The following is a 13,152-nucleotide window of genomic DNA, read 5'->3' on the forward strand; positions in this document are numbered from 1 at the left end:
ATAGCACATGCAGAATGAAAGTCTTTTACACAGGCAAATAGCCAAAAACCACAATAGTTCATGTAGAGATTCGGGAATGCCCATTCATGCATTTAAGTCAGAACAGTTGGGCCAGATTTTCAGGAATTCTCACCATAAACATGTTACATGAAAACACAGGCGCAAACACACACACACACACACATGCACACACACACAGGCAAATACACACACATACACATACAAATAACACAAATAGAAATACCACACACACAACAAAGCACACACACACGCACACACAAACACACACAGGCACACACAAACACACACACATACACACACACAAATAACACAAATACAAATAACACACACACAACACAAGCACACACACAGACACTCACACACGCACATGAAAACACACACCACACATATAACAAAAATACAAATAACACACACACACACACACACACATACACACACACACACAAGCATACACAAAAACCTGGCCAGCAATTCTGACATGTAAATGTGGAACAAAAGACAGAAAACTTGTGCTGAAAGAACTGTATAAGCCCTATGCTCCTTGAGGAAATGTGCCTGCATGCACCCGAGGCCTACTGCCTACCTCTAGGCAATTGCAGTCTTCAGGTGGGTTCAGAGGGACTTCATATTAGGGAATGCAGGGCCGTGCTAGGCTTGGGAAACTCAAGGTTAAAAGACAGATACAAGAGAGTGTGTGAAACACCTCACTGTGGGAGGAGGAAGGTATTCGGCTTGTCTGATTGAATCATTGGCAATCCTGGAAAGAATTGTTCACGATACTTGGGTTCCACTCCATTTCCAGGATGATGTTTATTTACACTTTTGTGGCCTTACACACATTCTTCCTTAAGTTGACATTTTCCCCGCTTGTTTGCTTTAGCAAACTCTACCATGTCTGCAATGAACACTGATCAGCTTTCCTTGTTATTTCCCTTTCAGACCTTCATCCCACCTCACTGTCTTCCAAAGTCTTACCACCCTTTGAATTGGAAAGCTCATGCCTAAAATAAACAGCCTATTCAATCACCCATACAAACACACAAGCAAACAAGCAAGGAAGCAAACAAAAAAAATGCAAATCTTTATTGAATACAATGGGAGGTAGAACAGAGCAAGACAAAACAAAACAAAAGTAAACAAAACAAATGTGCTATGATACATATAGAATGGGTGGTTTGTTAGTCATCTCACAGCTAAGCATAAAGCATTGGTAAGAAGAGCAGCAGTTCTTAGGCCCAAGGAAGAAGTCTTCATAACTCCTTCCTGGTTTAGTGTCCTGAGGTGTGTTTATCCTATACCTGGTGACCCATGAGATTTCCTGGAGTCTGATGGAGCCAGTCCAATGGTGTGTTCTGTCAGTTGGGCTTTTCATTAGGTCTCCTTGTTGTTTTTGGATTCCCTGGTGATCTTGCCCTCTGCCCCTTCAGCAGAATCCCATTCTGAGAGCCCATTTCCACGTCTCAGGGCCCTCAGGTAGGCACTCCACATGGAAAACCCACGTGCATTTCCTCCTTCTAGTAAGAAAGATGCTTTGCATCGAAATCAGCCACTGTAATAGGGTTTTGATGCATATACTTTTTGAGCTGTCTACATTCTCAAGTGTGGATTGCGGGTGTCTTCTGGATAGGAGCTTCCAGGCTGGGACTCAGAGAATATCCAGCAGAGCCTCATATTCTTCTTGAGAGAGAGGCAGCTCAGGTGTTGCATCCATTTGCTGCCCTCCACCTTCCAGATGTACAGGGCCTGGGGAGTGCGTCTCCACTCGAACTTCCATCAGCAGTTGATCCAGGAAGAGTTCCAGGGGGCCCGTGTTGCATCCCTGAGTGAGAGCCTGTTCTTGGCCTTGTCCTTCAGGCTGTGCCCATTGTGGTAGCTGAGACTCTCTGAAGAAAATGGTTGGGTCGCTATAACTCGAGGATTCCTTGTAAACACAGTCCGTGGCAGCCAGTTGCAAGATGGTTTCCTGGACACCCTCGTGCTCCTTGCTACCAGAATTTCCATCAAGATCCACAGGGAGTGGCCTGTCACCCTCCACTTGGTCTTATTCTAGCAGTTCATCAAGGAGGAGTTCCAGAGGTCCTGCCTTGTATGCTTGAGTCGCTGTCTGTGATGTGCCACTTGGGGTTGCTGAGACTCTTTGTGGGTGTGGCGGGTCGCTGGAGCTCGAGTTCTCCATGCCCACACCTCCTGCAGCAGCCATCGGTAACAGGTTGTCTGTGATGCCTCATCCCTGCCACTGAGACCTCCAGTTGCCACATCCTGCACTGTGAAGCAGGCACATCTTGATGTGGAGCGCGGGCTTGCCGCGCTCTTCTTTTCTGAAACCATATGTGGATCGTGTGCTCAGACAAACCTGTCCTCTGGCCCAGCTGCTCCCTGGTAGCAAAGCCTGGCAACGGGTTCCTCTCAAAGGCTTGCACTAGGATCCTGCGCTGTTGCAAGGTGCGTCGAGTGCAAGGCCTTCTGCTGTCCGAGGGCATGCTGCTACCTTGTGACCTGGAGCCAAACCCTTCCTTGAGCTGTTGGGAGGCTAGCGGAATGGAGCCTCTGCTGGACCGCTTTGGGCCGTGCCTCACCTCTCCAGTGCGACTTCTTCAGTTCTGAAACCGCACTCGGATGCGGGACGCAGGGAGCTGTATTTGCCTGGCCAGTTCCTGCCTGTCCCAGAAGCTCGGGTATTGTTTCTTGCTGAAAGCTGATACCACGGCCTTCTTTTCCAAGGCCTACCAAACCGTCTTTCTGCGCCGGGATTCCCGCAGCACACAGCTGCTCTACACATTGCTTCCAGCTTCCATGCTCCTAAAGATTCGATGCCCGAAGTCCTCAAGCTGGAGAATGTTGTCAGGACCGCTCCAGAGCAAGAGCAAGCTTCAGCAAATGCCAGCCGTAGGACTTGGACCCCTGCCCTTAAATACCTTTGCCTCTGCTCCCGGAGCTCCGCCCACTCTAAAGGAGCCGTGGGCTACAGTCGTACTCCAGACCCTTGAATCAAGGTCATGCCACAACGCTTTACACCTGCCACGCCTCCCACCTGAGAACAGGAGACCCGGAACAAGACCTCAAGAAACCTATCAGACTCAGCAAAGTCTCTCCCAAAGTCTCGCAGTCCCTTACATGCCATTCTGGACACAGAGCAAGGAAGCACAAAAAATGTCCTAGGAATCAACCATCCAGCAGTCAGATAGTCCAAGGAGGGAGCAACAAAGGTCCTTCCTGGATTTGGGCAGAGTATCCAGGAAATCGTGGAGGTGGTAAGCAGGCTTCAGAAGAGTAAGGCAGAGTGGAGTGTGCCTAGGTGGTATCACTAGCCAAGTGGAATCCGTGCTGATCTCATCCCGTCTGGATCCACACAGGTTAGAAAGAGAAGACCCCCCAACTGAGGATAACAACCACTTGTCCTGAGACCCAAGCACATCACTTCCAGGGGTCATGCAATTCATGGCACTTCTTTCCTTCTTGTAGGCCTAGGTGGTAGTTGGGAGCAACAGAACTCTATTAAACCGAGAGAAGAGAATAGCACATGCAGAATGAAAGTCTTTTACACAGGCAAATAGCCAAAAACCACACTAGTTCATGTAGAGATTCGGGAATGCCCATTCATGCATTTAAGTCAGAACAGTTGGGCCAGATTTTCAGGAATTCTCACAATTAACATGTTCCATGCAAACACAGGCACAAACACAAACACACACACAGACACACACACACACACACACGCAAATACACACACATACATACAAATAACACAAATAGAAATAGCACACACACAACAAAGCACACACACACACACACACAAACACACACACATACACACACAAATAACACAAATACAAATAACACACACAACACAAGCACACACACACAGACACTCACACGCATATGCAAACACACACACACATATAACACAAATACAAATAACACACACACATACACACACACACACACACACACACACATACACACACACAAGCATACACAAAAACCCGGCCAGCAAGTCTGATATGTGAATGTGGAACAAAAGACCCAAAACTTGTGCTGAAAGAAGTGTATAAGCCCTATGCTCCTTGAGGCAATGTTCCAGCATGCACCCAAGGCCAACTGCCTACCTCTAGGCAATTGCAGTCTTCATGTGGGTTCAGAGGGACCTCACATTAGGGAATGCAGGGCCATGCTAGGCTTGGGAAACTCAAGGTTAAAAGACGGATACGGGAGAGTGTGGGAAACACCTCACTGTGGGAGGAGGAAGGTATTCGGCTTCTCTAATTGAGTCAGTGTCAATCCTGGAATGAATTGTTCACGATACTTTGGTTGCACTCCATTTCAAGGATGATGTTTATTTACAGTTTTGTGGCCTTACACACATTCTTCTTTAAGTTGACATTTTCCCTGCTTGTTTGCTATGGCAAACACTGCCGTGTCTGCATTGAACACTGATCAGCTTTCCTTGTTATTTCCCTTTCAGACCTCTCATCCCGACTCACTGCCTTCCATAGTCTTACCACCCTTTGAATTGGAAAGCACATTCCTAAACCAAACAGCCTATTCAACCACCCATACAAACACACAAGCAAACAAGCAAGCAAGCAAACAAACAAACAAACAATGCAAATCTTTATTGAATACAATGGGAAGTAGAACAGAGCAAGACATAACAAAACAAAAGTAAACTAAAGAAATGTGCTAGGAGTACATATAGAATCGGTGGTATGTTAGTCATCTCACAGCTAAGCATAAGGCATTGGTAGGAAGAGCAGCAGTTCTTAGTCCCAAGAAAGAAGTCTTCATAACTCCTTCCTGGTTTAGTGTCCTGAGATGTGTAGCCTATACCTGGTGACCCGTGAGATTTCCTGGAATCTGATGGAGCCATTCCAATGTTGTGTTCTGTCAGTTGGGCTTTTCATTAGGCCTCCTTGTTGTTTTAGGAGTCCCTGGTGATCTTGCCCTCTGCCCCTTCAGCAGAATCCCATTCTGAGAGCCCATTTCCTCATCTCAGGGCCCTCAGGTAGGCACTCCACATGGAAAACCCACATGCATTTCCTCCTTCTACTAAGCAAGATGCTTTGCATCGAAATCAACCACTGTAATAGGGGTTTTGATGCATGTACTTTTTAGGCTGTCTACATTCTCAAGTGTGGATTGCGGGTGTCTTCTGGATAGGAGCTACCAGGCTGGGACTCAGAGAATATCCAGCAGAGCCTCATATAATTCTTGAGAGCGAGGCAGCTCAGGTTTGCATCCATTTGCTGCCCTGCACCTTCCAGTTGTACAGGGCTTGGGGAGTGCGTCTCCACTCGAACTTCCATCAGCAGTTGATCCAGGAAGAGTTCCAGGGGGCCCGTGTTGCATCCCTGAATGAGAGCCTGTTCTTGGCCTTGTCCTTCAGGCTGTGCCCATTTTGGTAGCTGAGACACTCTGGAGAAATTGGTTGGGTCGCTATAACTCGAGGATTCCTTGGAAACACAGTCCATGGCAGCCAGTTGCAAGATGGTTTCCTGGACACCCTCGTGCTCATTGATACCAGAATTTCCATCCAGATCCACAGGGAATGGCCTGTCACCCTCCACTTGGTCTTCTTCCAGCAGTTCATCAAGGAGGAGTTCCAGAGGTCCTGCCTCGTATGCTTGAGTGGCTGTCTGTGATTGGCCTCGTCCTTCGGGCAGTGCCACTTGGGGATGCTGAGACTTTTTGTGGAAGTGGGGCTGGTCGCTGGAGCTCGAGTTCTCCATGCCCACACCTCCTGCAGCAGCCATCGGTAACAGGTTGTCCTGTACTGCCTCATCCCTGCCACTGAGTCCTCCAGTTGCCACAATCTCCACTTGTGAAGCAGGCACATCTTGATCTGGAGCGAGGGCTTGCCTCGATCTTCTGTTCTGAAACCATATGTGGATCGTGTCCTCAGACAAACCTGTCCTCTGGCCCTGCTGCTCCCTGGTAGCAAAGCCTGGCAACGGGTTCCTCTCAAAGGCTTGCACTAGAATCCTGAGCTGTTGCAAGTTGAGTCGAGTGCGAGGCCTTCTGCTGTCCGAGGGCATGCTGCTACCCTGTGACCTGGAGCCAAACACTTCCTCGAGCTCTTGGGAGGCTAGCGGGATGGAGCCTCTGCTGGACCGCTTTGGGCCGTGCCTCACCTCTCCAGTGCGACTTCTTCGGTTCTGAAACCACATTCGGATGCGGGACGCAGGGAGCTGTATTTGCCTGGCCAGTTCCTGCCTGTCCCAGAAGTCTTTTACATAGGCACATAGGCGGAAAACCACTATAGTTCATGTAGAGATTCAGGAATGCATATTCATGCATTTCCTGTCAATCTTCAACACCCAATTCTCGTCAATAGACAGATCATAGAAACAGAAACTAAACAGAGACACAGTACAACTAACCACAGTTATGAACCAAATGGCCTTAATAGATTCTTATAGAACATTTCATCTTAAAACAAAAGAATATACCTTCTTTTCAGTACCTCATGTTTCCTTCTCCAAAACTGGCCATGTAATCAGTCATAAAACCGGCTTCAACAGTTACAAGAAGATGGAAATAATCCCATGCATCCTATCAGATCACCATAGACTTCAATAACAGCAAAAATCACATAGAGCACACATACACATGGAAGTTGAACAACTCTTTACTCAATGCTAACGTGGTCAAGGAAGAAATAAAGAAAGAAATTAAAGACTTTTTAGAATGTAATGAAAATGAAGGCACAACATAACCAATCTTATGGGACACAATGAAAGCAGTGCTAAGTGGAAAACTCATAGTTCTGAGTGCTTCGAAAAAGAAACCAGAGAGAACATACACTACTATCTTAACAGCATACCTAAAAGCTCTAGAACAAAAGATGCAAATACATCCAAGAGGAGTAGATCGCAGGATATAATCAAACTCATGGCTGAATTCAACCAAGTAGAAACAAAAAGATCTATACAAAGTTCTTTGTTGATTAACAAAACCAGGAACTGGTTCTTTGAGAAAATCAACAAGATAGGTAAACCCTTAGCCCGTCTAACCAGAGGGCATAGAGTATCTAAATTAGAGAAATTAGAAATGAAAAGGGAGACATACCAACAGATTCTGAGGAAATTAGTGCAAAAGCCTATATTCAGCAAACCTGGAAAATCTGGAAGAAATGGACAATTTTCTAGACAGATACCAGATTTCCAAGTTAAATCAGGATCAGATAAACCATCTAAACAGCAGCATAACTCCTAAAGAAATAGAAGCTGTTCTTAAAAGTCTCCCAAACAACAAAAGCACAGTAACAGATCAGTTTAGTGAAGAATTATATTAGACCTTTGTAGAAGACCTAGTACTAATAGTGTCCAAAGTTTTTCACAAAGTAGAAACAGAAGAAACACTACCAAATTCCTCCTATAAAGTCACAATTCAGCTTCTACCAGACCATACAAAAAGGAGAACTTCAGGCCATTGTGCCAAAACCAAACTACAGATTCGTTGCAATCTCCATCAAAATTCCAATTCTTCATGGCGTGAGAGCAATTTGCAAATTCATATGGAATAACACAAAAGCCAGGAGAGTGAAAACTATCCTCAAAAATAAAAGAACTTCTGGTGGAATCACTATCCCTGACCTCAAGCATTATTGCAGAGCAATAGTGATAAAACCGGTATGGCAACGGTACAGAGACAGGCAGGAAGATCAATTGGATAAAATTGTAGACCCAGAAATGAATCCGCACACCTATGGTCACTTGATCTTCGAGCTAAAACCATCTAGTGGAAAAAAGATAGCATTTTCAAGTAATGGAGCTGGTTCAACTGGAGGTCTGCAGGTAGAAGAATGCAAATGGATCCACTCTTGATATTTTTTTGGAGCTGGGGACCGAACACAGGGCCTTGTGCTTGCTAGGCAAGCGCTCTACCACTGAGCTAAATCCCCAACCCTTGGATCCATTCTTATTGCCTCATACAAGTGCAAGTGCAAGTGGATCAAGGACATTCACATAAAACCAGATACAGTGATACTAGTAAAAGAGAAAGTGGGGGAAAAGCCTAAAACACATGGGCACAGGGGATGTTTTCCTGAAGAGAACATGAATGGCTTAAGGTCAAGAATTGACAAATATGTCCCCCTAAAATTACAAAGTTTCTGGAAGGCAAAGGACACTGGCATTAGGACAAAATGGCAACCAGAAGATTGAGAAAAGATCTTTACCCATGCTACACCAATAGAGGGCTAATATCCAATATGTACATAGAACTCAAGAAGTTAGACTCCAGAAAATCACATAACCCTATTAAAAATGAGGTACCGAACTGAACAAAGAATTCTCAGCTGAGGAATATCAAATGACTGAGAAGCACCTAAGGAAATGTTCAACATCCTTAGTCAAAAGTGAAATGCAAATCAAAACAACCCCGAGATTACACCTCATGTAAGTCAGAATGACTAAGATAAAAACTCAGGTGACAACAGATGCTGGTGAGGATGAAGAAAGAGGAATACTCCTCCATTGTTGGTGGGATTACAAGCTGGTACAACCACTCTGGATGTCAGTCTGGAGGTTCCTCAGAAAACTCGACATCATACTACCTAAGTAACCAGCTATTTAACTCCTGGGCATATAACCAAGATATGCTCCAACATATAACAAGGACACATGTTCCACTATGTTCATAGCAGCCTTATTTATAATAGCCAGAACCTGGAAAGAACCCAGATGCCCTTCATCAAAGGAATTAATACAGAAAATGTGATATATCTACATAATGGAGTACTATTCAGCTATTAAAAACAATGACTTCATGAGATTTTTAGGTAAATGGATAGAACTAGAAAATATACTGAGTGAGGTAATCCAATCACAAAGACACATGGAATGCACTCACTGATAAATAGATATTAGTTCAAAACCTCAAATTACCCAAGATACAATCCCCAGACCACATCAAGCTCAAGAAGAAGGATTACCAATGTTTTGATTCTTCAGTCCTTCTTAAAAGGGGGAATAAAATATTTGTAGGAGGAGATATGGGACAAAGTTTGGACTAGAGACCAAAGGAATGGCCCTTCAGAGCCTGCTCCACCTGGGATTCCAACACATATACATACAGCCACCAAACTCAGAAAATATTGTTGATGCCAAGAAATGCATGCTGAAAGGAGCCTGATATAGCTCTCTCCTGAGAGGCTCTACGAGAGCATGACAAATACAGGGGCGAATGTTCACAGCCAATCATTAAACTGAGAATGGGGTCCCTATTGGAGGAGTTACAGAAAGGATTGAAGGAGCTGAAAGGGTTTGCAATGCCATAAGTACAACAATACCAACCAACCAGAGATCCCAGGGCCTAAACCACCATCCAAAGTGTACACACGAATAGATCCATGGCTCCAGCATATGTAGTAGATGATGATCTTGTTGGGCACCAAGGGGAGGAGAAGCCCTTGGTCCTGCTAAGGCTGGAGACCCCCCACCCCCAGTGTAGGGGAATGTCAGGGCAGACAGTTGGGAAGGGGTGGGTGGTTGGGTGGGGAACACCCTCATAGAGGAAGGTGAGAAAGGGTTGGAATAGGGGGGTTATGGATCAGAAATCAGGAAAGGGGATAACATTTAAAATACAAATAAATAATATCCAATAAAAATTAGGGTTAAGTTAGTTATGTTCAGGGTTAGTTTTGTATTAATATATTTAATAAATCCTAGCATGGATTTGTTTCCAGTTTTAATGATTCATGTTCCCAAATAAAAAACACATGTTCAGGGTTTATATTTAATATGCCTTATGTATCACAATAGCTGGGAAACTGCCAAGCTTCCATGTTGCTAGAATCTATCTCCTACTAATAATTTGAAGTTATTACTTACTAATGTCTATGCCCCATCTTGGCTGCTTCTGCCACAGTTGAGCAGCCATCTGTGCTGCACTCTCCTGGGCCCTTTTCATCGGGGCTCTATGTCTCTGTTCTGCATGTTCCTTAGGCATGGTGCCTCTCCTTTCTGTCCTCTCCCTCATGTTCCCAAACCAAGGAACCCTAAATCTTGCCACTCTCTTTCCTCCCCAGCTATTGGCTGTTGGCATCTTTATTTATGAATCAGAATTTGCAGGTTCCCATATAGCAGACCCTCTTGTGAAAAATAATTTGTTAGATCCAATTGCATTAGAAAACAAGCAGCTTCTTTTTGTCCAATTAAAAAGGCTCTTTACTCTCATATATACATTGAACACAGTTATAATAATTATACAAATTGTAAGGTATGATAGAACTTATAACATCTAATTCATGATGTTTGACAACTTAAATAAAATGTTCATCATCTATTCTAACCTAAAGAGTTTATAATTTTGTACCTCAGTTATGTTTAATTTTTAACTTACATTACCATCCTTTCAAATCTGGAACACCTTCCTTAATTTTAAACAGCTTAAGTTAAATTATGAGATTACAATTAGTCTTAAACCCCATCAAAGATCTGAGAGAATTAAATATTGCTTGAAAATGTAGGGAGTACAAAAACAAAGCTTGCAAAACTTGTACAGTTTGTAGAGATAGCTGACTTCCTGGAGAGTTCCCAATATTCCTGATACCGTTGAAGCATCTGTCTTCAACCTCTGGCCCATAATGATCTGACATACCTTAAGAGAAGCAGGAATTCTGAAGGACTAGATGACCCTGTATTGGCAGAGCTTAGCATGTATCCTTTAGTTTTTTTCTAAAACAGTATTTTGTCCAAAGATGAAATTAGGGTATTTCTTACCCAGTGGCTTGCTTCCACAATTTAAACAACTCCACCTGGAGGTAATGTTACTCAATATCTTCTTTGAAGTGGGATGGGGGTACTGGCAGGAGGAGACATATCTCCTAATCAACAGATATGTTAATAATAAAATGTTTTTAAAAGTCATATTTTGTGGCTCTCTGATGTTTTTGGAGACTGTCCGTAGATATATAGTATAACTAAATTGTTAAATATTGATTATTCTTAGCTATTTACTATATGAATAATCTTGAAAACATTTTATTGTAATTAATTCAGATTCTAATATGATCATGAGTTTATTATCTGAACATTAGCTTTATTTAATTATTCCAAATAGTTTTTAATAGCAGCTATTAGAAGGACTGGGTATAAGCTTTGTATTCTTTTTTTTTTAAATTTATTTAATACTTAATAATAATTCTTTGGTTTCCGGGCAAACATCCCCCTCCCCCTCCCCTTCCTTATGGGTGTTCCCCTCCCAACCCTCCCCCCATTGCCACCCTCCCCCCAACAGTCTAGTTCACTGGGGGTTCAATCTTAGCAGGACCCAGAGCTTCCCCTTCCACTGGTGCTCATACTAGGATATTCATTGCTACCTATGAGGTCAGAGTCCAGGGTCAGTCCATGTATAGTCTTTAGGTAGTGGCTTAGTCCCTGGAAGCTCTGGTTGCTTGGCATTGTTGTACATATGGGGTCTCGAGCCCCTTCAACCTCTTCCAGTTCTTTCTCTGATTCCTTCAACGGGGGTCCTATTCTCAGTTCAGTGGTTTGCTGCTGGCATTCGCCTCTGTATTTGCTGTATTCTGGCTGTGTCTCTCAGGAGCGATCTACATCCGGCTCCTGTCGGTCTGCACTTCTTTGCTTCATCCATATTGTCTAATTGGGTGGCTGTATATGTATGGGCCACATGTGGGGCAGGCTCTGAATGGGTGTTCCTTCAGTCTCTGTTTTAATCTTTGCCTCTCACTTCCCTGCCAAGGGTATTCTTGTTCCCCTTTTAGAGAAGGAGTGAAGCATTCACATTTTGATTATCTGTCTTGAGTTTCATTTGTTCTAGGCATCTAGGGTAATTCAAGCATTTGGGCTAATAGCCACTTATCAGTGAGTGCATACCATGTATGTCTTTCTGTGATTGGGTTAGCTCACTCAGGATGATATTTCTAGTTCCAACCATTTGCCTACGAATTTCATAAAGCCGTTGTTTTTGATAGCTGAGTAATATTCAATTGTGTAGATGTACCACATTTTCTGTATCCATTCCTCTGTTGAAGGGCATCTGGGTTCTTTCCAGCTTCTGGCTATTATAAATAAGGCTGCGATGAACATAGTGGAGCACGTGTCTTTTTTATATGTTGGGGCATCTTTTGGGTATATGCCGAAGAGAGGTATAGCTGGATCCTCAGGCAGTTCAATGTCAAATTTTCTGAGGAACCTCCAGACTGATTTCCAGAATGGTTGTACCAGTCTGCAATCCCACCAACAATGGAGGAGTGTTCCTCTTTCTCCAAATCCTCGCCAGCATCTGCTGTCACCTGAGTTTTTGATCTTAGCCATTCTCACTGGTGTGAGGTGAAATCTCAGGGTTGTTTTGATTTGCATTTCCCTTATGACTAAAGATGTTCAACATTTCTTTAGGTGTTTCTCAGCCATTCGGCATTCCTCAGCTGTGAACTGTTTGTTTAGCCCTGAACCCCATTTTTTAATAGGGTTATTTGTCTCCCTGCGGTCTAACTTCTTGAGTTCTTTGTATATTTTGGATATAAGGCCTCTATCTGTTGTAGGATTGGTAAAGATCTTTTCCCAATCTGTTGGTTGCCGTTTTGTCCTAACCACAGTGTCCTTTGCCTTACAGAAGCTTTGCAGTTTTATGAGATCCCATTTGTCGATTCTTGATCTTAGAGCATAAGCCACTGGTGTTTTGTTCAGGAAATTTTTTCCAGTGCCCATGTGTTCCAGATGCTTCCCTAGTTTTTCTTCTATTAGTTTGAGTGTGTCTGGTTTGATGTGGAGGTCCTTGATACACTTGGACTTAAGCTTTGTACAGGGTGATAAGCATGGATCGATCTGCATTCTTCTACATGTTGCCCTCCAGTTGAACCAGCACCATTTGCTGAAAATGCTATCTTTTTTCCATTGGATGGTTTTGGCTCCTTTGTCAAAAATCAAGTGACCATAGGTGTGTGGGTTCATTTCTGGATCTTCAATTCTATTCCATTGGTCTATCTGTCTGTCTCTGTACCAATACCATGCAGTTTTTATCACTATTGCTCTGTAATACTGCTTGAGTTCAGGGATAGTGATTCCCCCTGAAGTCCTTTTATTGTTGAGGATAGTTTTAGCTCTCCTGGGATTTTTGTTATTCCAGATGAATTTGCAAATTGTTCTGTCTAACTCTTTGAAGAACTGG

At 43.7% G+C, this 13,152-nt stretch overlaps 1 protein-coding gene across 1 annotated transcript in view; it reads right to left on the reverse strand.

Moving 5' to 3' along the window:
- Positions 1–1,666: 1,666 nt before the first annotated feature.
- The window catches only part of LOC134483947 (double homeobox protein 4-like protein 4), a gene marked incomplete at its 5' end in the record, with an annotated part of 76,354 nt that continues 64,868 nt past the window's right edge, over positions 1,667–13,152 (reverse strand). Inside the window, 2 exons of the mRNA XM_063279686.1 lie at positions 1,667–1,904; positions 10,621–10,697. Coding sequence (XP_063135756.1) covers positions 1,667–1,904; positions 10,621–10,697 — 315 coding nt within the window. The remainder of the gene's footprint in view (positions 1,905–10,620; positions 10,698–13,152) is intronic.

The sequence above is a fragment of the Rattus norvegicus genome, chromosome 20 (genome assembly GCF_036323735.1).
Source record: "Rattus norvegicus strain BN/NHsdMcwi chromosome 20, GRCr8, whole genome shotgun sequence".
In the NCBI taxonomy this organism is placed as follows: Eukaryota; Metazoa; Chordata; class Mammalia; order Rodentia; family Muridae; genus Rattus; species Rattus norvegicus.